At 49.0% G+C, this 24,652-nt stretch overlaps 1 protein-coding gene and 1 long non-coding RNA gene across 3 annotated transcripts in view; both read right to left on the bottom strand.

Moving 5' to 3' along the window:
* EFR3A (EFR3 homolog A) overlaps positions 1-11,819 on the bottom strand; it is a 53,104-nt gene extending 41,285 nt beyond the window's left edge. Inside the window, exons 1-2 of one of the 2 annotated variants that reach the window (XM_081951955.1) lie at positions 11,720-11,819; positions 4,721-4,773 (exon numbers count right to left, since the gene is read on the bottom strand). In XM_081951955.1, coding sequence (XP_081808081.1) covers positions 4,721-4,733 — 13 coding nt within the window. In that variant the 5' untranslated portion in view covers positions 4,734-4,773; positions 11,720-11,819. Of the gene's footprint in view, positions 1-4,720; positions 4,774-6,256; positions 6,374-11,719 lie in introns of those variants that run through there. The other variant, XM_081951956.1, reaches the window with a different exon arrangement.
* On the bottom strand, positions 1,823-4,438 carry LOC309391487. The gene is made up of 3 exons (XR_014175295.1): positions 4,280-4,438; positions 3,226-4,132; positions 1,823-2,869 (listed from the first exon to the last, which is right to left on the bottom strand). It is a non-coding gene; the product is annotated as an uncharacterized lncRNA (long non-coding RNA).
* Positions 11,820-24,652: the final 12,833 nt, after the last annotated feature.

Below are 24,652 nucleotides of genomic sequence, written 5' to 3'. Positions count from 1 at the left end.
TGGGGTGGACTTGTGGGTGTGGGGGGCAAGATCTTGAACTTTCAACTGGGTGGGGAAAACCGGGAAGCTTTCAGATTCGGAGTTTCCCAGATGTGCCAACATGGCTCTCTTCATAAATTGGAACTCTGAGCAATCCTTTGCCTCGGACTCTGATTTAATTTTGGATCCTATTTGGAGCACGGACAGTCACTTTCAGACCACGAAACCATTTGGGGTTGCAACCTGTTTACGGTGGTGAAGAAATGTAGCCGAAGAGAGAGGGATCGTCTTTTTAAGTATATATATGTAAGTCCTCGACTTATAACCACCACGGAGTCCAACGTTTCCATGGGTGAGGAGGCTGTTAAAGTCAGCTCTCTTAAGTCATAGGTCACTTTTTTCAATGCCGTTGTGGCTTTAGAACAGTCACTAAATGAACAGTTGAAAGTCGATGACACGTGTAAGTAGACCTTTAAATCATCTCAGAGAAGGAGTTCGAATCCTGGCGGAGGGAGCAGGTCAGAACTGGGAAGCCCACAAGAATTCAAGGAACTTTTTTTTTCTTAAACGACACACTCAGAATGAAAGATGCTGGAGGGGGGAGGGGGGAAACCGTGCCAGATGTTCAAAGAGTCGGCAACCTTAAACACTCAAAGAGACACAAAAGTCCTAACCGGAAGCCGCCCCCCCCCCCGCCCCTTCAATTCTGGAGGCGACCGGAAGTCCAGTTCCCCCACCACGGAGTCTCCTCCTAGCGCGGCGTCCTTTTCCCTTTACCTGTCCTAACCGAAAACCCTATCAATTGTGGAGCCCACTGGGGACATGGAGCCACAGAAGGATGGCCCCAGAGTCGCAGCTCGCCAATCTGTGATCTAGTCAAACGGGGGGCGGGGGGGATCCCCCCCCAAAAAGTTAAGGTAGCTTTGAAGGTCCAAGCCACCTTCAAACCAGAAGCATTTCCAGAAAATTTACACCAAATTCGGCTTGGCAGTAGATATTCCTAAAATGAACATGGGTGAACGTTCCTAAGGAACAAATGTATGTCTGGCCCACAGCAGCTGCATTTCCGTGTGTCTCCAGATGTGTCTCACTAATAACTCAATTCCCTGGCAGCTACTGGGGTAGAACAGATCAAATAATGCCTTTTTTTTAAAAAAAATGAAAAACTGTAGGTCTCTACCCTAACCGCCAAAACTCCTCCTTAATTCTCCAGAAATTCAGCATCTGTCGAATTCGCAAAGGGAAAACATCTGGAGGACATTTCTGAACTGCCCCCCTGAAAGGTTCAGCCCACACCAATTCAATTCTAATCTAAACACGCAGAAAAAGCAAAGATTCTTTTAAGCACAGAGCGAATATACCAATATCCTAGATTAGAAGAAGCTGTTTTTCACCGTAGGGGAGTATCTTCTCTTCCAGGGACACAACTGTCTCTTCGCTCCGTCAAAAACTACATTTCTGTTACGTTGAGATATTATTTCACGGTGCAGGAGCGGAGAAGGAGGAAGTTCTTGGGGGAATTTTATGCTCTTAGGTTCCGCTCCCAGAACGAAGCGATTGTGGAAGTATAAAAATCTCGTTCATATTTTTTTTCAGACCAATTTAAAAAAAATACACTTTTTTTTTTGCAAATGAGCAAACTGTTCCTGAAGACTTCTGCAAACAATAAGTCCAGTTGTCCCTCATGTATGTATGTGTGCTGTCTTCTTCCCCCCATTCCTTTATCTGGCTGGCTCGGGAATTCTGGGAGTTGAAGTCCACAGGTGGTCAAGGGGCCATCGTGGCCCACCCCAGGTCTGTGGGGTAAAACCCACCCTACCTTCCAGACGGCCAACATGACAAAGCGAAACGGCACAAGCTCAGCCTCCCTTTTGCGCATCTGACGTTGGAAGAATCTTGATCTCCCATCAAGGACTCGCGCGGAAGAAGGGGACATGTCACCTACCAAAACACGAGCAGGGCCGAGGTTCCCAGGCAGGATTGAAATCGTAAGACCTGTCCGTCTCAGATACGGGAACAGCTGCATAGGTCTTCATCCTTGCCAGCTTGGGTCACTCAGCCTTGCGGCTGCCTCCCATGTCCTTTCAGCCTGCACCGAGCATCGCTGAATTCGGACACCGGCGTTCAATCCTCATTAGATATCCACACCCAATGTTCCCCAGAATGAGGCCAACGTGTGCAGTTCCGTTAATAATGCAGGACCCTGGAAAGAGGAGACAGCCGGGTGTCTCGTGGCCTCGTCCGCAGGAAAAAAACCACGCAGGGAGGGGGGGCAGCGTTTATTCCGCGCAGCCGAGGCAGAGCGGTGAACAACAATCCTGCCAACAAGTCGAAACACGTCCTGCGAACCGCTCGAGAAGAAAGATGACGGCTGCTCCTGAAACCTCTAATCATCATTAGAAGTTGTGCCAGCTCCGAAGTGCGGCTTGGCTTCGCTGTGGCAACAGAGGTGAGTGTGATGCCTTCATGGGCATGCAAGTTTTCAGCCTTAAAAAGTCTGGATTTCCATGGGCTGGCGTTTTTCTCTTGCAGCCCCTTTATTTTATTTGAGACTCTTATTTTATTTTATTAATTTATTTATTTTGGCCAAGTGTGGTTAGACGCACGAGGAATTTGCACAGAAGCACTCAAGTGTACTTGCAAAGCAATGCAATATAATAATAATAATTGTAGGCCCTTGGGAGGTTGATAAGTAGACAGAAATGCCAAATCCACTCTGAACATCTTGCTGACTGGATGATGGACCATAACAACAACTGGAGCACCACTTGAACATCGTTGGCACTGACAAATCGGTCAATTGCAAAAGGCAGTTTCACTCGGAACAGCTTCCATCCTGTGTCGGGTATCAGCAACACTATCAAACAGCCACACCTGCCTCTCCCAGGTCCTTTGGAAGGACCCAAGAGGTAGACAAAAAATGCAAATCCAGTCTGAACAGTCTGTGCAAAGAATCATAACAACAACATCTGGGGCACCATTTGAACACCATCATTGGCATTGACAAATTCACCGTCGGTCAATTGCAAAAGGCGGATTTGCTGGGAACAGCTTACATCTTGAGATGATAGTTGTAACACCAAATGCCATCTGCCTATCCCAGGCCCCTGGGAGGGATTGGATAGCAATAGCCAATTGCACTCAGACTTATATACCGCTTCACAGTGTTTTCCAGCCATCTCTGAGCGGTTTACAGAGTCAGCCTCTGCTCCCCCCCCCCCCCAATCTGGGTCCTGTTTTACCCACCTTGGAAGGACAGAAAGCTGAGTCAACCTAGAGTCTCATCAGGATCGAACTCCTGGCTGTGGGCAGAGTTAATCCATTCAATAGCTGGACAAAAATACCGAACCCAATCTGAGCACCTGCCTGATTGTGCAACCAATCACAACAGCGACACCCAAAGGGTTGCTTTTATCCGTAGGAGGTTGCGTACAAGTTATGTTATTATTTTAGGGAAGATTCTAGTATCGTGAAGCTTCCCTGTCTGCCAGGAAGCATTTGCAAGTCATCTTTGACCAAATATCCCTTTACGACAAATATCCCTCTTCTCTGACGCAAGAGATTTGGGCCGCAGGCTGACATCCTGTTGTGAAGAGGGACCTTCTGATAATGTGGAGGAACTCACGGCATTTGGTAAGCCATCAACAAACGGGCTTCAACTCTAATCCGATCCCAGCTTCTACAAGTCTCCACACGGCCGTAGATGGTCCGTGATCTACATCTGATGCGCCACGTTCCAGTTCCTCCAAAGCAGAAGTCACGTGGACCTATTTCCGTGTCCGAGGAAAAGCAATCATCCTCTTTTTAACGATCCCATAATCCCTTGCGGGGTGGAGTCTGGGCAACTGAATGGAGCTGAGTGTTTACTGGCCAGATGCCCTTCCCTGTCGCCAGTACGGAGTTTTGTTCAGCAGATATATTCTCATCGTGCCCAGAGAGAGAAATATGTGCCTCTACTGGGGATTGAACTCACAGCCTCCTGATAAAAAGAAGCCAGTCTCTGGGTCTCTAGTTGGAGCCAAGCAAAGGAGGCGACAAAAGGCCAGTGGAACCCATTCACGCGAGAATATTTTGAGCGGGATCAAAATTTCATCCTCAGAAAATCTCTTGGGAAGACGGCGGTTCAAAGCCTCCGTGTCAAAGTCCCTCTGTGCTATTGCGAGAAGAAAAAAAAGCTACAGTTCCCATCAAACAATTGCTTTTCCTTGGCCAAAATAATAATAATAATAATTGTTTTGGAAAAGAAAAGATGTTCAGAGAGACCAAAAGGAAAGAATAAAGGCAGATTTAGCCAAAACACCTGTTCTAAAGTCTCTATACGCTGAACTCCTTGACTGAAATTTTGAATTGGGCATCCATTTTTCCTCTTCTTGGGCTTAAAAGGGTGAAAATGTTTCTGGATCTCTCCTGCTTTTATCAAATCGAAAAAGGAGTCTCTGTATTTGAAGAATAAATATCCACATAATTCAACTCCCATTCAGCCTATGAGCTTTCTCTGGAGTTGGGGAACTGACCGCAAATTAAGACACTGTAACATTAAGGACTGTTTTAACTGCCATGCAAATAAAATTGTTAATAATTTTCCGGATAATAATTACCCAGTCTCTGGCGGTTTTGGAGGACGTGAAGTCAGAAATTTATCTTCAGAAATAACCACCATGTTCCCCCATGCCCAGGTCATTTTTGCAAGGGGCTTAAAAAATCTCTGTGCAAATAATTATTAACAGATTTTTGTACTCACGTCCCGGCATCATAAATCGGTCATTTGGCCTCTATTTCCCACAAGTTCATAATCTGCAAAAAAGGAAAGCAAAATAGGCCATGTCAGAACCGTTTCACTGATAATTGAAAGCTTTACCACCAATGACACACAGTCCTCAACTTACAACTGTTTGTTTAGTGGCCGTTCGAAATCACAGACTTATGACCGTTGTATCATCTCCGTGGTCACGTGATCAAAATCCAGAGACGCTCGACAACTGGTTCATACTTATGACGGACGCAGTGTCCCATGATCCCCTTTTGCGACCTTCAGACAAGCAAAGTCCGTGGGTTCACTTAACAACCGTGTCACACATGCTTTTTAAGTAAATCTGGTTTCCCCGTTCACTTTGCTGGTCAGAAGGTCGCCAAAGGGGACCACTCAACTGTCATAAGTACATGCCAGTTTCCCAGCATCTGAAGTTCGATCACGTGACTGCAGGTGTGAAAAAACTGCCGTAAGTCCCTTTTTTTCAGTGTCGTCGTAACTTCGGTCACTAAACGAATAATTGTGAATTTGAGGACTGCTTAAGAAGCTCACTAATAACCATATATTTAAAAATGAAAAATTATCCTCGCAGACTCTATGAAATGGAACACCCTGAGTCCTAAAGAGGGGAAATCCCGAGTCTCAAAGTAATTTTGCTGGCTAAAAATAAAGAAAAGGAGAGCATCAAAGTAGGTTAGGAAACAGGAGACCTCAGCGCTGGGCAGGACTTTGGACTGCTCACACCTACGTGCCTCTGCTTAAAGCACCTTCAGACAATACAGGGGGTCCTCAACTTACAACAGTTCACTTAGTGACCGCTCAGTTACGACAGCACGGGAAAAAGTGAGTTATGACAAGTTTTTCACACCTACGACCCTTGCAGCATCCCCCATGGTCACGCAATCAAAATTCAGTAGCTTGGCAACTGACTCATATTTACGACGGTTCCAATGTCCTCGGGGGGGTGGGTGTCACGAGATCCCCCTTTTGCAACCTTCTGACCAGCAAAGTCAATGGGAAAACTGAATTCACTTAACAACTGTGGCAAGAAGGGAGGTCATAAAATTCACTTCGCAAATGTCTCTCTTAGCCACATAAATTTTAAACTCAATTGTGGTCGTAAGCCGAGGATTACCTGTACCTGCAGGAGGGGAGAGATGAGTCAACTCACAACTCATCACCCCTGGGGTGTAGTTTAAGCAGGGATTCTGAGCTGAAAATGTTCAAATCAAATTTCAATGAAAGCTGAATCTGGGGAGAATGGAGCAAAAGGTTTTCACTGATGGTTTTGTTCTTCTTGTTGTTTTGTTGGGTCTGATTGTTTTTAGGAGGTAGAATTCAACACTTGGGACAACTTCATTGACACTTTGAATGTACACTAATCGGCATACATTAAAATGAAATTTCGTTGCATGCGGCTCTCAAAGGCTCACCCCCTCCAATAGACACTCCATAAACATGTCAATAAATAAATAAGCATATACCCACATGTATTATATGACCCAGAGAAACAACAGTCTAACTCACATGTTGATGCTATTATACATCTTGGCACAAATGATCTGTCCCAAAAAGATGTACTTTCTATGAAGAATGAGTTCCAGAGCTTGGGGTATGAACTTAGTAGTATAGGTTGTAGGCTTATCTTTTCAGAGGTTTTACCTGTATATAAGGGACAAAAAGGGAAGGGCTCCTTCAGTTTTGGTCGCCACGATGTAGAAAAGATGTGGAGACTCTGGAAAGAGTGCAGAGAAGAGCAACAAAGATGATTAGGGGACTGGAGGCTAAAACATATGAAGAACGGTTGCAGGAACTGGGTATGTTTAGCTTAAGAGAAAGAAGGACTAGGGGAGACATGATAGCAGTGTTCCAATATCTCAGGGGTTGCCCCAAAGAAGAGGGAGTCAAGCTATTCTCCAAGGCACCTGAGGGTAGAACAAGAAGCAATGGGTGGAAACTAATCAAGGAGAGAAGCAACTTAGAACTCAGGAGAAACTTCCTGACAGTTAGAACAATTAATCAGTGGAACAGAAGTTGCCTCCAGAAGTTGTGAATGCCCCAACAATGGAAGTCGAAGATGTTGGATAGCCATTTGTCTGGAACGGTATAAGGTTTCCTGCCTAGGCAGGGGGTTGGACTAGAAGACCTCCAGGGTCCCTTCCAACTCTGCTATTGTAAAACATGTACAGGGCAAGAAAAATGAACCCTGAGCCGGAATTGAGGTTTCAGGGTTTCAAATAGCACCCAAAAGTAAATCAGAGTCCAAGGCAAAGGATTGCTCAGAGTTCCAATGTATGAAGAGAGCCATGTTGGCACATCTGGGAAAACCCGAATCTGAAAGCTTCCCGGTTTTCCCCACCCAGTTGAAAGTTCAAGATCTTGCCCCCACACCCACAAGTCCATCCCATGGTCCAATCTCCCACTGCCATGCTGGCAGCTTCCTCCCATCCAGTTCTGGTCCATAAGGTGAATTCTTGCCCTTTGGACCATCCAATATCAACCTGGCAACCAGGCTGTTGTATTGCGTCTCCCCCTCCCCCCAGGGGCTATCTATAGTTGTGAAAACTGGACCTTAAAAGAGCAAGGCAGGAAGAAAATCAATGGGTTTGAGGTAGGGGGTGGGAGGAGACCCTCTCTGGACAGCCAAGGGGACCAGATAACAAATTAACAGGATTGGAAGGGACCTTTTAGGTCATCTAGTCCAACCCCCTGCTCAAACAGGAGACTCTACACCCTTTCTGAGAGATGGCAGTCCAGTCTATTCTTGTACGCCTCCAGGGATGAAGCTCCCACAACCTCTGAAGGCAACTTCTGTTCTGTTGGTTGATTGTTCTCATGGTCAGGAAATCCCTCCTTATTTCCAGGTTGAATCTCTCCTTGATCAGTTTCCATCTGTTGTTTCTTGTCTGGCCTTTGGGTGCTTTGGAGAATAGCTTGACCCCTTTCTCCTCTCTGTGGCAGCCCCTCAGATATTGGAAGACTGCTATTCTGTCTCCCCTGGTCCTTCTCTTCCCTAGACTAGCCAGGCCCAGTTCCTGCAACCGTTCTTCGTATGTTTGAGCCTCCAGTCCCCTCATCATCCTGGTTGCTCTTCTCTGCACGCTTTCCAGAGTCTCCACATCTTTTTTTATAGTGTGGGGACCAAAACTGGTTGCAGTACTCTTAGGTGTGGTCTTACTAAGGCTTTACAGAGTGGAATTAGTACCTCCCTTGATCTTGATTGTATCCCTCTGTTATGCAGATGTTGGCACACGGCTGGCTCCTATTTAGCTGGTTGTCCAGCAAACACGTCATGAATCAGGTAACACCAGCGCCATTAAAATCACGCAACCGCGTCTCCTTCATTTTGGCCATGGGGAGGGATTCACGGGAGAAAGCAATTTGGTTTGGAAGAATTAATGGTAAAGGGGACCCAGGCAGTCGAAGACAACGGGTGGCTGGACACCAAGAAGCGGCACAAGATGGGAAGATAGAGCGGGACCACCTGGCTCTTAAGAATCGCCAAGCATCAGACTCAACTGAAGGGGTCATTTCTTTCTCTCTTTTCTTTCTTTTCCTTCACTCCATCTTTCTTTTCTTCCTTCTCTTCCATCTCTCTTCCTTCCTTTTCTCTTTCCTTTCATCTATCTATTTATCTATCTATCATTTATCTATTATCTCTCTTTCTATCTACCCACCACCCAACTATTAACTCATCTCCTTCTTTCCCCTCTATCTTTCCTTTCATCTCTCTCTCTATATATATATCTACCCACCACCCACTCATCTCCTTCCTTCCTTCTCTTTCTCTTTCCTTTCATCTATCTATCTATCTGTCTGTCTGTCTGTCTGTCTGTCTATCTATGTATCTATCTATTGTCTTATCTACTCTCTATCTACCCACCACCCAACTACTCACTCATCTCCTTCTTTCCCTTTCTCTCTCTTTCCTTTCATCTCTCTCTCTCTTCTCTATATATATCTACCCACTACCCATCACTCCTTCCTTCCTTTCAATTCTCTCTCTTTCCTTTCATCCATCCATCCATTTATCTATCACCCACCCACTCATCTCCTTCCTTCCTTCTCTTCCCTTCCCTCCCTTCCCTTCCTGTCAAACAAAACCAGGCCACCAAAGGACACAATGGCTGGATGCCATCAAAGCTGAGAGTGGAGATTCATTCTCCGACCTTGTGGGTTGGTTTTCAAACGTTTCGTTACCAGGCTAAGTAACACCTTCAGCAGAATTGAGGGGGTGTCAGTGTCGGTGTTTTCTCTTAAGGGCTTTGTGTGGTCTGTTGATGTTGCGATGGGGAGCTCACATCAGGCGAGGGTCTCGTGCTGGGTCAGACCTACTGAATTCCTCTGAGGATGTTTCCCAGCCTGGTTCAGAAAGCAGCCCATCAGCTCTAATCTCCACCCTCATCCTCCAACACCCGAGCTACAGATATTCCCCACTATCGCAAACCATCAAAGCTGGCACCAGCCAGTGCGCACAACGACTCAAAGAAGCAGCGCAAGATCGGAAGATGCGCAGAGACGCCCCCACCTCCACCCGGCCCAGAGGATGGCCAAGACCCAGACACGACCAAATGGATCACATCCTCCTCCTCCTCTTCATCCCCATCGCTCATCAGTATCACCTGAGACTACTTGCCAAAAACCTGGATAGAAATGGCAGGTGTGCAACGTGGACTGGAAAGAATCTGGCTTCAAACCTTTTCCAGATTTAATTTAAAACATTTCTCGCCCTGCCCCCTCATCTGATGGGAAAAAAATACGCCATCCTATCATGGTGGTGGGGAAACAAACAGAGCGCACATTTTATCCCCCCCCCCCCCGGCCATGTTCCATGCAGGCAGGAGAAAGGCAGAAAGAAGCTTTTTTAAGTCTCATTTTTTAAAACGTGCATAATACCCAGCTGGGGGGGGGACCAATTAAGTGAAGCCCTGGCATAAAACCGTTCTGCAAAACGAGCGATGGTGAACCCTGCCGCCTCAGGGTTGAATTTGGATCACCGAGTAGCCCCTTTCGGGAAAAGACGACGCTTCAGAAACAGAGTCCTTTAACGCCCTACGTAGAAAGGGGAGGGTTTCTTTCAAACCCCAACTGCCTGGGGACAGACAGGGACACTCCTTGGGTATTGCTGGCTCTCAGCTCTCAAGGATGCCGTAATTTATCTTAATTTTATGTACTTTATATTCCTTTCAGCTTTCAGAATTACTCTTTGCAATTTATCTTTTCTATGCTGGTCTATGACCATAAATAAGGATTTGATTCTAGCCCTTTAATGGCAGCAACTAACCGCTGTTATCCTCAACTGGCTGATTGCCCCTATTTTCCAACACAGTTTCTTTCAGGAAACCGAATATCTCTGCAGCTCAGGGTTGAACTGAAGGGTCCTGGGTGCTCTCTGAGGTTGGTGGCTTTCTTGCAGGCGTCAATGATAAGGTTACCTAGTTGGGTAATGAAATGTCTATAAGAAAACCACCAAGCTTGTTTGTTTGGTTGGTAGGGAATGAAGGGAGGGAGGGAGGGAGGGAGGGAGGGAGGGAGACATCACTGATGATGTTACCTTGTTGGGTCATGAAACATCTACAAAAAAACCAGTGGGGTTTCTGGAGAGGAGGAGGAGCAGGAGGAGGACTGTGGGGTCCTTGGTGCTCTCAGAGCCTGGCGTTTTTCTGGCAGACGTTTCATGACCCAGCTAGGGAACAGCATCAGTGCTAGAAGGGAAGAGGAGGAGTGGGAGCAGGAGGACAAGGAGGAGGAAGAGAAAAAGGCGGAGGAGGAGGAAGACTATGGAGCCCTCTGAGCTTGGTGGTTTTCTTGCAAACATTTCATGACCCAAGTAGGGAACATTGTCAGTGCTAGAAGGGAGGGGGGGTGTATGGAGAGGAGGAGGAGGAAGATGACTATGAGGTCCTTGGTGCTCTTGGAGCTCAGGGTTGTTGTTTTTTTTGCAGATGTTTCATGACCCAAAGTAACATCTTTGGTGCGTATGGGTGCACACTCTGCTTTCTAACACTGATGATGTTACCTACTTGGGCAATGAAAAATGAGAGCACCCTGGAACTCACAGTCCTCCTCCCCCTCCCCTCTGCAAACCCCTCCCCCTACCAGCACTGATGCTGTTCCCTAGTTGGGTCATGAAACGTCTGCAAGAAAACTGCCAAGATCAGCGAGCACCCAGGGACCCCCCCAGTTCAACCGGGAGCTACAAATATCAGGCTTACTCCAAACGCTGCTCAAGGGCTACTTGTGAGGAGAAGCCCTTTGGACCAGGCAGGCAAATGAATGGGGGTCCCGGTTCTCCCCCGCAGCAGCCTTCCCGCCCTGCTCCCTCTACCGGCTTGCCCGGACTGACTTCTACCTGCTGCGAGATTTCCCGGAGGGGGAGGGAGGGAGGGAGGGAGGGGAGGAGAGCAGCTGCTCCTCTCCCGGGACCCCCAGGGAGGCCCCATTCATTTCACTTCATTCCCCGATGGGCTTTCTATGCCGCCCCCCCCACCCCTCCCTGCCTGCCGAGAAGCGCCTCCCAATCCTCAAAGGCAACGAAACGTTACAATGTTGCGAGGAAGCAAAGCGTGAAAAATCAACACTCGGGATTCAAAGCGTCCGCGGGGAAAGGGAGTCGTCGGGGCGGCTGGGCAACCGCCCTCCGGGGGTCTCTGGGGGCTCCGCTGGGACTCCCGGCTGCAAAGCCCCCCCTCGCCCAGAGTGCCCCCCCCAGCCAGAACGGCCCTCCCAGAGACCCCTCTCTAACCCAGGCAGGGATGCAACTCCCCCTCTGGCTGCCCCCCCTTTTCCCTCCCCCTCCCCCTTTCCTGCGGCCCGGGAGCCCCCGCGGAACCCCCCCCCGCCTTCGCCAACCCGGCGCCCCCCGGATTGGGTAGGTGGGGGTCCCCTTAAACCGCTTGGGTGGCGGCGGGCGGCGGTGAGGGACCTGTCTGGGGCGGTCCCGGGGCTTGTCTTGGCTCCCGGTCCCCCCCTCCTCCCCCGCGGACTCACCCAGCGGCCGGACGCAGCGAGCGAAGCAGCCGCAGTGGCAGAAGCCCCGCCGCCATCTTGGCCCGCCGCGCGGTGCATTGTGGGCGTGGTAGTTCTGCGCGCCGGGGAAGGGAGGGGCCTCCCCGCTTGCCCCTCCCCCCCTCTCTCTCGGTTTGGAGCGTCGTGTGAACCCACTCGCGTGTTTAAGGCGCCGCCTCTGGATCTCTCGGGAGCTTTGGGGTCTCTTTCGGGGGTCTTTGTCCCGGTCCAGCCCTGCAGGAGTGCTGGGACGGAGGGCGGGGGATTGGGGAGTCCCGGAGGACCCCCAGATTGCACACCGGGGCTCAGCAGAGGGGGTGCATTCCCAAATCTCGGAGACCCCCGAACCCAAATATGATTAATTGTGGTATTATTAATAATTTTATGGCTGACATTAATCATTTCATTATTAATAATATAAGAACTCGGGGTCCCTGGGCAGATTGCAAAAGAATAAATTGGGGAAGGGGATGATAAACAACTGAAAGGGCGTTGATGGATACAAAGCTGAAATGGTCGGGGAAGAGAAAACGCGCATCCCGGTGTTGCAAAGCATCTAAGGACCCTTTGAGCAGCTTTTCCTGGGCATCGCGTGTTATAGTTAGCATAACCCAGCTGTCCACAGGGGCCAAATGCACGCGGAGAAGGGTTTCTGGGCATAAACAGAGCGTCCCTAACCGGAATCCGCATTCTAGGCAGAACCGCAAGGTGTAACTTCCGGTTACGGCCACCAGGTGCTGCTGCTGCTCCGTGAGTGGTTAACGGCGATTCTAAGCCCCCTCCTTTGCCTTCTGAATGACAGCTCCCATCCTTTCGAGGGGGGCGTTGGGGAGGGGGGCATTTGGAGACAATTGTGGGGGTCGATGGGGACAGACCCAGCTTTGTGTATTAAATTGTGACTTCCTCTTAGATTCTGCAAAGCCTGGGCCTGCCCTGCCCTGTCTCCAGGCAAGTCCAGGTTTGCAGGATTGCCCCCCCCCCCCCCAGGGATGCTCTCACCTGTGGCCAGTTTAAGAGGGGTGGGACTTCAATTCCCAGAATTCCTCAGCCGGCATGCTTTAAGGGTGGGACTTCAGCTCCCAGAATTCCTCAGCCGGCATGCTTTAAGGGTGGGACTTCAGCTCCCAGAATTCCTCAGCCGGCAGGCTTTAAGGGTGGGACTTCAATTCCCAGAATTCCTCAGCCGGCAGGCTTTAAGGGTGGGACTTCAACTCCCAGAATTCCTCAGCCACCATGCTTTAAGGGTGGGACTTCAGCTCCCAGAATTCCTCAGCTGGCATGCTTTAAGGGTGGGACTTCAATTCCTAGAATTCCTCAGCCGGCAGGCTTTAAGGGTGGGACTTCAGCTCCCAGAATTCCTCAGCCATCATGCTTTAAGGGTGGGACTTCAATTCCCAGAATTCCTCAGCCAGCATGCTTTAAGGGTGGGACTTCAGCTCCCAGAATTCCTCAGCCGGCAGGCTTTAAGGGTGGGACTTCAGCTCCCAGAATTCCTCAGCCACCATGCTTTAAGAGTGGGACTTCAGCTCCCAGAATTCCTCAGCCGGCAGGCTTTAAGGGTGGGACTTCAGTTCCCAGAATTCCTCAACCGGCATGCTTTAAGGGTGGGACTTCAGCTCCCAGAATTCCTCACCCGGCAGGATTTAAGGGTGGGACTTCAATTCCCAGAATTCCTCACCTGGCATGCTTTAAGGGTGGGACTTCAATTCATGCTTTAAGGGTGGGACTTGAGCTCCCAGAATTCCCCAGCCTGCATGCTTTAAGATGGGGGACTTAAACTCCCAGATGGGGGGACCTCAGCTCCCAGAATTCCCAGCATGCCTTAAAGGAAGTGGGGGACTTCAATTCCCAGAACGGCTGGCTGGGGAATTGAAGTCAAGTTCTGGAGCTTGGCTAGCCCTGGTAGAGGGTCCCCCGGTTGAGCTAGAGAAGATCTCCAACTGGATTACTCTCTTCCCGTTCCCCCTCTGGGCTTCAAGCCCCTTCCCAGAGCCTCTTCCCCTCCCTCTCTGCCAATAATAAAATTGTGATTACGCGACCCAGGTGGGACTTGAACCCACAATCCCCAGCTCCGGAGGCTGATGCCTTATCCATTAGGCCACTGGGCCCCCTTCCTCAGCTCCTCGCTGCCGCCGCTCCTGCAACTAACAGCGGGGGTGGAGGGGGAGGCAGAGGCAGCCTTGGCACCGAGCGGGGAGATCTGGATGCCATTGACGGAGAGGGAAAGGCAGAGAGAAGCGGCGCTGGCAGGCGGAGTGCGGTTGCTTTGATGACGTCGCTGTACGGATCTCTGGAAACGAAGCCCAGCTGGATTCTGCCACCAAAAGAAGGCACGATGCCCGTCTGGAATCCGCTTCGCCGGTCAAGGGAGCCCGGCTGCAGAAGGCGGATCTCACAATTGGAGGCTGGGTTTTTTTGCCTAGGAAACACAGACGGCCAGGTCTGGTTTCCAAAAAGAGTCAAACTCACAGCCACAACGGTGGGCTCAAAGCTCTCACCTTTTTTATCCGATGATGGCCCTAAGGCAGGGGTGTCCAAACTTGGGAACTTTAAGACTTGTGGACTTCAACTCCCAGAATTCCCCAGCCAGCATGGCTGGCTGGGGAATTCTGGGAGTTGAAGTCCACAAGTCTTAAAGTTCGCTGGCTGGGGAATTCTGGGAGTTGAAGTCCACAAGTCTTAAAGTTCCCAAGTTTGGACACCCCTGCTCTACTCAAAAGCACCACTGTGAGACGTCCCACAGGTTGATTGTCCTCCCTGTCAGAAAGCTTCTCCTCAATTCCAGGTTGCTTCTCTGCTTGATTAGTTTCCATCCCTTGCTTCTTCTCCTGTCTTAAGGCGCTTTGGGGAACAGGACAGGACAGAAGAGAACAATAAGAAGGGACCTAGGAGGTCTTCTAGTCCAACCCTTTGCTCAAGCAGGAGGCCCCGGGCTATACCATTTCAGACCAACGGTTGTTCAGTTGCTTCTTAAAAGCTTCCCGTGTTGGAGCACCCACAACATCTGGTGGGAAGTTGTTCCACAGGTTAATCGTCCTCCCTGTCGGGAAGTTTCTCCTTCAGTCTAAGTTGCTTCTCTCCTTGGTTAGTTTCCATCCGTTGCTTCTGCAAGTGTTTTGGAGGATAGGGTGACCCCAGGGGTTTGTTCTGGCAGGCACTACTGCCGGTTCGCTCGTGGGTGCGCACGCGCACTGCAATAAAAATTATTCTGCGCATGCGCAGAAGCCAAAAACAAGATGGCGGCACCTACACTGCCACCTGGGGCCGCGGCAGGCGTGGGTTGTTGCGGGTTCCAGCGACCCAGGCCTCCAAACCACTACCAGTTTGGCTGAACTGGTCCAAACTGGTAGGAACTCACCACTGGTTGACCCCCTCCTCTCTGCGGCAGCCCCTCAGATATTGGAAGATGCTCTCCTGTCTCCCCTGGTCCTTCTCTTCCCTAGACCAGCCAGGCCCAGTTCCTGTAAACGTTCATCGTATGTTTGAGCCTCCAGTCCCCTCATCCTCTTCTCTCTGCACTTTTTCTAGAGTCTCAACCTCTTTTTTACATCGTGGCGACCAAAACTGGATGCAAATATTCCAAGTGTGGCCTTCCCAGGGCATTTATAAAGCTGCACCAGACCTTCCCGTGATCTTGATTCCATGCAACCTAGGACTGCATTGGCTTCATTTTTCGCAGCTGTGGCCCAGCAAGGGCTCAAAGGTACGTGGTTGTCCATTAGGGCACCTGGACCCCCTACTCATTCCAGTGGACCCACTTGCTGGGGTGTTGGTAGCTTCCCATGAACGATTGAGGAGGCTGCCTTTACCCAGTAAAGCAGTGGTGAAATTCAATTTTTTAAAACTATCGGTTCTGTGGGCGTGGCTTGGTGGTGGGGTTCTATGATTGAGTGGGTGTGGCCAACTCGATGTCACTCATGGCCACACCCACTCAGTCACATGCCCCCTACCAGCAAGCCACGCCCACAGATCCCGGTAGGAAAAAATGTATGTATGAGTCCATTCACTGCTGCTCCCTTTATGGTCCTCCCCCCCCCCCGGGCCCCTCCCTCCCTGGGTCTACCTTAAAGGGACAGGCTGCAGCAGCTCTGCTGTGAACGGAGGGAGAAACGTTCGGATTGGGTGGGCGGGTCGAGCAGCCGGAAGAGGTGAGCAGCGACAGGGCGACCAGGCGGATGTGGGCGGGGCCACCAGGGATTTTTGCCACCAGTTCGGAGAACTGACACCAATCGTCCGTACCGGTTCGGCCGAACTGGGAGGATTTCACCCCTGCAGTCAAGTCCTTTGTGGCTTAGTTGGCACAGGGTATCTGCAAGACCATCATCCTCAACCGGAGTCGATGCATCCTAGATGTTCCTTCTAGAAGAAGATGCTCTACCTTCACGTACCAAGAAGGCCTGAAAATGAAGCATTTCCCACTATGGCCCTAAAGCTTTGGAACTGTTGTGGCCCACCAGCAGCCACCGGAACTGGCAGCAGAGTCGGACAGTGAGGAGGGTTGGGGAGGAACCTGGGCCAGTCCTGGGGGCCGAGGAAAGCTCAGGCGAGAGCTCTACGTCGGAGGCAGAGAGGGGAGCTAGACAGCAGTGAGGCAGAGGAACAGCTGGAGCCTGTTCCCAGTGTGCGCATGCGCAGAACTGCCAGAAGACAAGAACAACTAAGAAAGCAGGGTCGAATTGGGAGTAGAGACACCCCTTGGAGGTGATTGGCCCCTCCCAGAGGAAGCAAAAGAGGAGCGAATGGGGAGGGGGCCTTTTCAGGAAACCATTCCTTCATTTCGGTCTGGAAAGTTCTGTTGGTGACCCTAAGAGACTCTGTGCCTTGGCCTTGCCCTGCGTTTGGAAACTTGTTATTTGGCAGCTCTCCAGACGAGATAAGGTTCGTGTGGATAAACATTCCTTGGAAAGAGTTGTTTGCCAAGCCTTGCAGACTGTGAAGGAAAGGAATTCACAGTCGTGTAAATCAGGGGTGTCCAAACTTGGGAACTTTAAGACTTGTGGACTTCAATTCCCAGAATTCCCCAGCCAGCGAACTTTAAGACTTGTGGACTTCAACTCCCAGAATTCCCCAGCCAGCATGGCTGGCTGGGGAATTCTGGAAGTTGAAGTCCACAAGTCTTAAAGTTCCCAAGTTTGGACACCCCTGGTGTAAATAAAAGGGCTTTTGCTGGGACTAAGACTCTGCTTCCTGCTTTCTAAGGAAGCCTGGGACGGAAGAGGAACAGACTTTCCGAGGAAGTCAAACACGTCCGTTGTGTCACACCTCCACAAATCATGGCAACGGCGCTTCCGGAGGGCAGCAGGGGCAGAAGGGAGGTCAAGGGGCTTGCGGTGTTTATTCTCCCTGGATTGTGTTTCCACATTTCTTGATATATTTTTTTATCACGAGTGCTTTAATTTATTTGTAATATTTTTGTCATTACTACAATCGTTAGCCACTGGGATGGATCCAACACCATCGAAGTTCAATAAATAAATAAGATTTAAACCAAATCCTATGTCTTTTACACTTTTCAGAGAGAATAACATGTATTTATTTATTTATCTGTATCCCACCTTTCTTATTTGTATAGATAACTTGAGGCAACAAACTGGTGGTGGGTTGCAGGCGGTTCGGCCTGATACGGGTGTACCAGAGCCTGCCCAGAGTACTGGGTACCATTCTGGTACGGTGCTCCGGAGGGCCCACCCGGTCACCCAAGCTCCTTACATGCCCTTTAAAGCCCTCGGCACCTCCGCGCAAGCGCATGGCATGTACGATGCCTGTGCGATGCTCCGCCGAGCAGCTGGAGGCTTGTGGAGGCGTCGCAGGCAGGTACAACGCATCCACGCACCAAGCGCCTCCATGTGGGCGACGCCGGGCCCCTTCCAACTGTACCGGCTGGAACGGGATCCAGAACCCACCACTGCTGAGGCAAGACTAGAACTCACAACCTCCTGCTTCCAGGCCTGGTGCCTTCACCTCGTCTAGACTAAACCAGCTCTCTTTTACGCAATAATGTCTATTTATCTAATTTCTATACAAGACAAATGCTTGCATCATTGCACGTACTTTCGGTGGGAGCCATGGCTTAATTTTGTCTCGCCTCGAGTCAAAGGCAAATATTTGTTTTCCAGACCAAATCGGGCCGTTTGCTTACGTCTAAATTCCTGCGGTTACACCTGAGACGTTGCAGGAGGCCTGAGGTTTGTGGTGGCAAAAGATGAGAAGGACCAGTAAGCACCGTTTCCCTGACTGATGCGTTTCGTTTCAGCTTCTGCTGCCATTCAGCCTTCGAATAAGGATGGCAAGAGGGAAAAATTGCTCCCGGAATCCTTCGGATTCTTAGATCTTATATATCTACCCAGGGAGTCCTCGATTAACGACCCACAATCGAGCCCAAGCGTTCTATTGGGAGATGTTTGTTAAGTCAGTTGTGTGCGCCCCATTTTGCAACCTTTTGCACCATTGTTAATCACTGCAGTTGGGTTGGACTAGAAGACCTCCAAGGTTCCCTGTTATTTTATTCTGTTCCAGTTGTTAAGATAGTCAAACAGCCAAGGAAATATTGGTGCAAAATTCAGAAATGGCTGGAAGAAATTACGGAGCAACAAACAGAATTGAAACCAGAATCGTTCTTAATCGGAATATTAGACCCGATAATGGACAAACAATTTCAATACATAATACGACACATATTCACTGCAGCTAGGATTTCTTTTGCACAAAACCGGAAACGAATCTATACACCCAGAGACGAAACAATAACTAGAAAAGTACTCGAATGTGCCGAGATGGACTAAATGACCACGGAATTAAAAGAAAGAGAAGAATAGGATTTCTATAAAATGTGGAATAGAATTTATCAGTGGCTAGAAAACAGAAGCCAAAACAGGAAATTAAGGTCTTTGTTTGTGTGTTTTTTTCTAAACTAGTATTGAATAAAAATCAATCAAAGTTACTAATTACCATCAAACTTAAAGTACTGACCCCCCATGTAAATGCAATGGTGATAGGAACAATTATTAATGTCATTACCACTGTGATTACCTTATGGCAGAGGTTACGGCCGATATGAAGGCAATGGAGAACCACAAAGGCTAAACATGAATGCCGATACAGAAGGCTGTGTAACTGTTTGGTACATTGCTATGCTTGTCTTGTTTTATTTCTTCTTTTGTGTGTGTGTCTTTCTGTTTTTAAAGGTAAAAATGTTTAATAAAAACTATTTTTTAAAAAAGATAATCATTGACTTTGCTGGTCAGAAGGTCGCAAAAGGGGGGGTGTCACGTGACCCCTGGACACCACAACCGTCGTAAATACGAGCCAGTTGTCAAGTCCCTGAATTTTGTTGGTGTGAACATGGGCATGCTGCAATACTCATAATTGTGAAAAGTGGTCGTAACTCACTCTGCTGGGGGCTGTTGTAACTTTGAACGGTCATTAAATGAACTTTTGTAAGTCGAGGACTACCTGTAGATACTTATGACCATAAGCACGCCCAAGCTTTCCATTGCGAACAAAAGTCAGTTGTTAAGCAAATCATGCGGTCGTTAAGCGAATCCGGCTTCCCTCATTGCTTGTCAGAAGCCGCCTGTGAAAAGGGCAAATTGATTGATTGTGAAATCATTGGGAAAAACGGTCGTAAGACGCTGTTTTCACTGCGGTTGAAACTTTGAACAGTCACCAAATGAAGAGTTGTAACTTCGCGGACTACCTGTGCGTTATTCCTTTGGTGGACAGGTTGTCCTCGATTTACGGCACTGAAAAAAGTGACTTACAGCCACTCCTCGCACTTACAACTGTTGCTGCAGCCCTGTGGCCACACGATCAAAATTTGGGTGCTTGGCAACTGGCATGTACTTATTTATTTATTTATTTATTTTATTTATTTGAACTTATTAGTCGCCCCCTCTCCCCACAGGGACTCGGGGCGACGTACACAAGCAACAGTCAGCACAGTGTCATACAGAGGAGGTAAAAAATAAATAAATAATTACAATACTGAAAAAGGTTAAAACCCCAATAACATTAATAGTTTAAAAACTAAAATTAACAATTAAAAATGACCTAGGGGTGGAAAAGTTGTCGAGTTATGCCAGGCCGGCTAGCCGAAACAGGTGGGTCTTCAGTTTACTGCGGAAGGAGCGGAGATCGGTTGTTGTTCTAATGTCTGGGGGGAGGTCAGGTTATGACGGTTTCCCTGTTCCCGGGGTCACGTGATCCCCATTTGCGACCTTTTGACCAGTAAAGTCAGTGGGGGGGAGCCAAATTCACTTAACGGCCGCGTTATTAATTTAACAACTGAAGGGATTCGGTGGTAAGAAAAGCTGTAAAATGGGACGAAACTCACTTAAACGAATGCTTTGCTTAGCACAGGGGTGTCCAAACTTGAGAACTTTAAGACTTGTGGACTTCAACTCCCAGAATTCCCCAGCCAGCATGGGAGTTGAAGTCCACAAGTCTTAAAGTTCCCAAGTTTGGACACCCCTGGCTTAGCAGCAGAAATTTTGGGATCCGTTGTGGTCGTACGTCGAGGACTAGCTGTATTTATGATGGTTGCCCTGTTCCCGGGGTCACATGATCCCCTTTTGCGACCTTCTGACCAGAAAAGTCCATGGGGGAAGCCAGATTCACTTAACGCCGTGTTATTAATTTAACAACTACGGTGATTCACTTAACAACTATGGCAAGAAAGGTCGCAAAATGGGACAAAATTCATTTAACAGCTGTCTCCTTTAGTAATGTAAATTTTGGGCTCCGCTATGGTCGTAAGTCGGGGACTTGCCTGCATTTCTTTTCAGAAATAAGAGACAGAACATGGCGATTCATTTCCCTTTGTAAATATTGGCTTGTATATTTATAGAAAATGTTTGAACAGGCGGGTCTATATTTGATTTCTTTCGCAAACTTCGCCTTCGCACTCGGGTTGACAACGGTTGTTGTTTTGGGGAGAAGTTTACTTTGTCAGATTCCCAAGGAGTTTACTCACGGGGGGGGGGGGGCCTTGTGCAACTTCCCTCCTCTTATCGCATTGCCAGATATTTCCCGTGGCTTATTTGTTCGGTTTCGCAAAGGGAAGAGAGGATGAGCCCGTCCCTCCCGGGGGGTCCTTTCATCCCTTCCGAATTTGGGTGCCTTGTTTCCACCTGGGTTGCTTCATTCCTGGATGACTCGGTATTTTTAGCATTGTTTATGTTCTGATAAATGGGATTCCTTCCCGATAGAACAGCGGCCTCCAATCTTGGCCACTTTAAGACTTGTGGACTTCAATTCCCAGAATCCCCCAGCCAGAATATTTTAAGGGAGGGACTTCAACTCCCAGAATTCCCCAACCAGCATGCTTTAAGAGGGGGCAGGAACCTCAGTTCGCAGAATGGCTGGCTGGGGAATTCTGGGAGTTGAAGTCCCCCCATTATTTTCCCTATTTAAGAATGCCATTCTTTTCTATTCTCCAGCTATCAGAAGGAAAAGGAGGGGAAGGGGATTCTTTCCTCCTTCTGGGTCTCTCAGAGGGATTATCAAAAAAAGCAGAGGGGGGGGGGCGGAAGCAGAGGAAAATAACGCCCCCACGGCTGGTCACTCTCCCTGTCTCTGGACAGAGTGTTCTTGGCCATTTGGAGGGACATTGGAGGGGTGGGAATTTCCAGGCAAATCAGGGTAATCCCCCTGCCCCTCCCCCCCAGTCTGTCTATCCCTGATCCCGGAAGGGGGTCTGTGCCAAGTGGGGCAGAAGCAACTCATGGATTGTCCTGGCCGGAGGTCTGGGCCCAGCTTTTGTGCCAGGACTGGCAACTGACCTGCTTGAAAACAGTCCCACCAACACTGACAAAGCAAGTCAGAAATAGCACATAAAAATAAGAGCAATCCCTGTAACACGGATGACGTCACCTAGTTGGGTAATGAAATGTCAGCAAGAAACCCACTAAGCTCACAGAACACCAAGGACTCCAGAGTCTCCTCCCCCTCCTCTTCCTCTTCCTCTTCTTCTTCTCTTCTGATTCTTTTCTTCTTCCGATACTTCTAATTCTACTCCTATTCCTCCTCCTCCTCCACCACCTCCACCACCACCACCTCCTCCTCCTCCTCCTCCTCCTCCTCCTCCTCCTCCTCCTCCTCCTCCTCCTCCTCCTCCTCCTCCTCCTCTTCTTCTTCTTCTTCTTCTTCTTCTTCTTCTTCTTCTTCATTCTCCTCCTTCTCTTCCTCCTCCCCACTCCTCCTCCCTATCCCTTTCTAGCACTGATGAAGTTACTGAGTTAGGTAATAAAATGTCTGAAAGAGAAACTGCCAAGTTCAGACAGCACCAAAGGCCCCACAGTCCTCCTCCTCTTCCTCCTCCTCTCCCTCCCCTTTGTGCATCTCCTCCTCTCCACAAACCCCACTCCCTTCTAGCACTGATGATGTTATCTAGAAGGGTCCTGAAATGTCTGCAAGAAAACTAGCTCAGAGAGCACCGAGGACGGGCTCTCCTGCTTGAACAAAGATGCTTTTACAAAAATATATTAAAATTAGATTTTATTTCCACCAAGCACAGAAGGGTCCAGGTGGTGCCACATTCTCATCACTGCTTCGTTTTCATCGCTAATATACGACTAGTTCCCAACCCAACCCGGGTCTCCAGGGGAGGGGGCCGTGGCTCGGCTGCCCCTGTGTCTTTCCTGAAAGGTGAGTCCCTGGATCTATGCCACTTCCCACCCCCCAGTTACTAAACTCTCTACCAGGATTCAGTCTCAGCCTGTTTATGAGTGCCTTATCAGCTGTTCTGGGATCAAGGGACAATCGAGGGGAAGGGGGCAGGGGGCAAAGGTCTCTCAACTGGCAGAGGCAATGGCATTAAGTTTAGGGGGGGGGTCAGGAGGAGACCTGCCCACTTCCTGCAAGCAAACAACACCCAAAAAGGTTTCCTATATTGTAGCAAAGGACAATCTGCAGATCTCTTGCCCAGTCAGCATGGAATCTGTTGGAAGAAACGACCTTCAGTTCCAAGTGGGGAAAAAGACACTGGAGACATGGAGGCTGCTTGGAAAGATGGTTTTAATGGTGGACAGGACCACATGCCTTGAAGATGTTGGGCGGAGAAGAAGAAAAAGGGAAGAGATGCTGAGAGTGGTCCGGTTTTATGCCCTCTCTGGGCTTTTGAATTGGAGCTTGTATTCTGATTGGTTGTCGGACTCCCATGGGGCCGTGCAGAGGCAACTCTCTAGGCTGTCCTGAGTCCCAGGCTTGGTTGACTCTTGCTGGGTGATGATGTAATGAAAGGGCTTTGGGCAATTCCTATTATGGCTCTGTCTGAAGGTGGTAGATCTTTGTTATGTAGAATAGACTGGCGCAGGCCTTAATGGCCCATTGACAAGGGGGCGGTCAGTTTCTGCCTCCTTTTTAGGGGAAATATTCTGCTCTTTTTAATATTCCCTAAAATATTTCATTTTTCTAGGAGAGGGGTGGATGTTAACTTCCTACAAATCCTAGGTCTGGAAGGGACCTTGGAGGTCTTCTAGTCTATCCCCCCAAGTTCTGGATGTCCACTTTCTTCTTGGTTAGTGTGAATTAATTAAGCTGGATGCTTAATGCTTGGAAGGGAATCAATGCAATGCACTGAGTGTGATTTGCAAGCTGGACTTAGAATAGGAAAATCGAATCCCAGGCCTGGAAGGGACTTTGGAGGCCCTCTAGTCCAACCCCTTGCCAAGGCGGGAGGCGTGCTGCATCTGGGACAAAAATGGCTGCCCAGTCTTATCTTGAAAACCTGCAGCCATGGAGCAGACACAACTCCCAGCAAACCCTACAACCATCGCCCCTAAATTTCACTAGAGCAGGGGTGTCCAAACTTGGCAACTTTAAGACTTGTGGACTTCAACTCCCAGAATTCCCCAGCCAGCAGAGAAATCCACAAGTCTTAAAGTTGCCAAGTTTGGACACCCCTGCACTAGAGCCATAGTCCCTAACCTTGGCAACTTCGAGATGCCTGGACTTCAACTCCCAGAATTCCCCAGGCAGCTGGCTGGGGAATTCTGGGAATTGAAGTCCACACACCTCAGAATCTCAGCTCACTCAGCTCCAAGTGACTTTCCAGCCACATCCCTGTTCTCCCCCCCCCCTTGGAAAACAACAATTTTGTCGTCTTGCACTTCCTCGTCTCAGCCAAGGGGATTCCCCCCCCCCCCTTGCATAGATTAATCAGTAATGAGGATTTGCAAAGACAGCTGCAGTCGGTCACGTCGGCTGCCCCACTAAGCCCCTAGGCAGACCCCTAGCTGCAAATACCCTGAAATTGACTGATTCTGGGATGGTCTCTCCCCCCCCCTTTTTATTTTTTCCTGAATTTAAAAGCAAAGCAGGTGTTTGATGTTTGTTTTCCCCTTTCAGTTTAAAACACCCATTTTGCTTCCCCAATTCCCCCCAAAGAGGGGAAAAGGTTGAGGGGGGGGAATGGCTTTTTTTGCCATTTCCTTTCCCTGGAAATATTCTGGCCACACCTTCGTCATCGTAGCACAGGTAGAGTTCGACTTACAACCAAAGCAGAGCCCAAAACTTCCGTTGCTAAGCGAGACGGTGGTTGAGGGAGTTTTGTCCCATTTTAAGGCTTTCTTGTTAGAGCTGTTAAGCGAATCCCTGCAGTTTTTCAGTTAGTAACACGGTCGTTAAGTGAATCTGGCTTCCCCATTGACTTTGCTTGTCAGAAGGAGGTCCAGTGAGCGCAGGACACTGAAACGGTCATAAGTGCGAGTCCATTGCCAAGTGATAAGGTTTTTATCACGTGAACATGGGGTTGCTGTAATGGTCGTAAGTGTGAAAAATGGTCATAAGTCCCTTTTTTCAGTTGTAACTTTGAAGTTTACAACAGCCCTGAAAAAGGGACTTATGACTGTTTTTCACCCTTACGACCGTTACCGCATCCCATGTCACATGATCAAAATTCAGACGCTCGGCAACTGA

Source organism: Natrix helvetica (assembly GCF_964273705.1).
Source record: "Natrix helvetica genome assembly, chromosome: 4".
In the NCBI taxonomy this organism is placed as follows: Eukaryota; Metazoa; Chordata; class Lepidosauria; order Squamata; family Natricidae; genus Natrix; species Natrix helvetica.
This window is presented reverse-complemented; position numbering and strand designations above follow the sequence as displayed.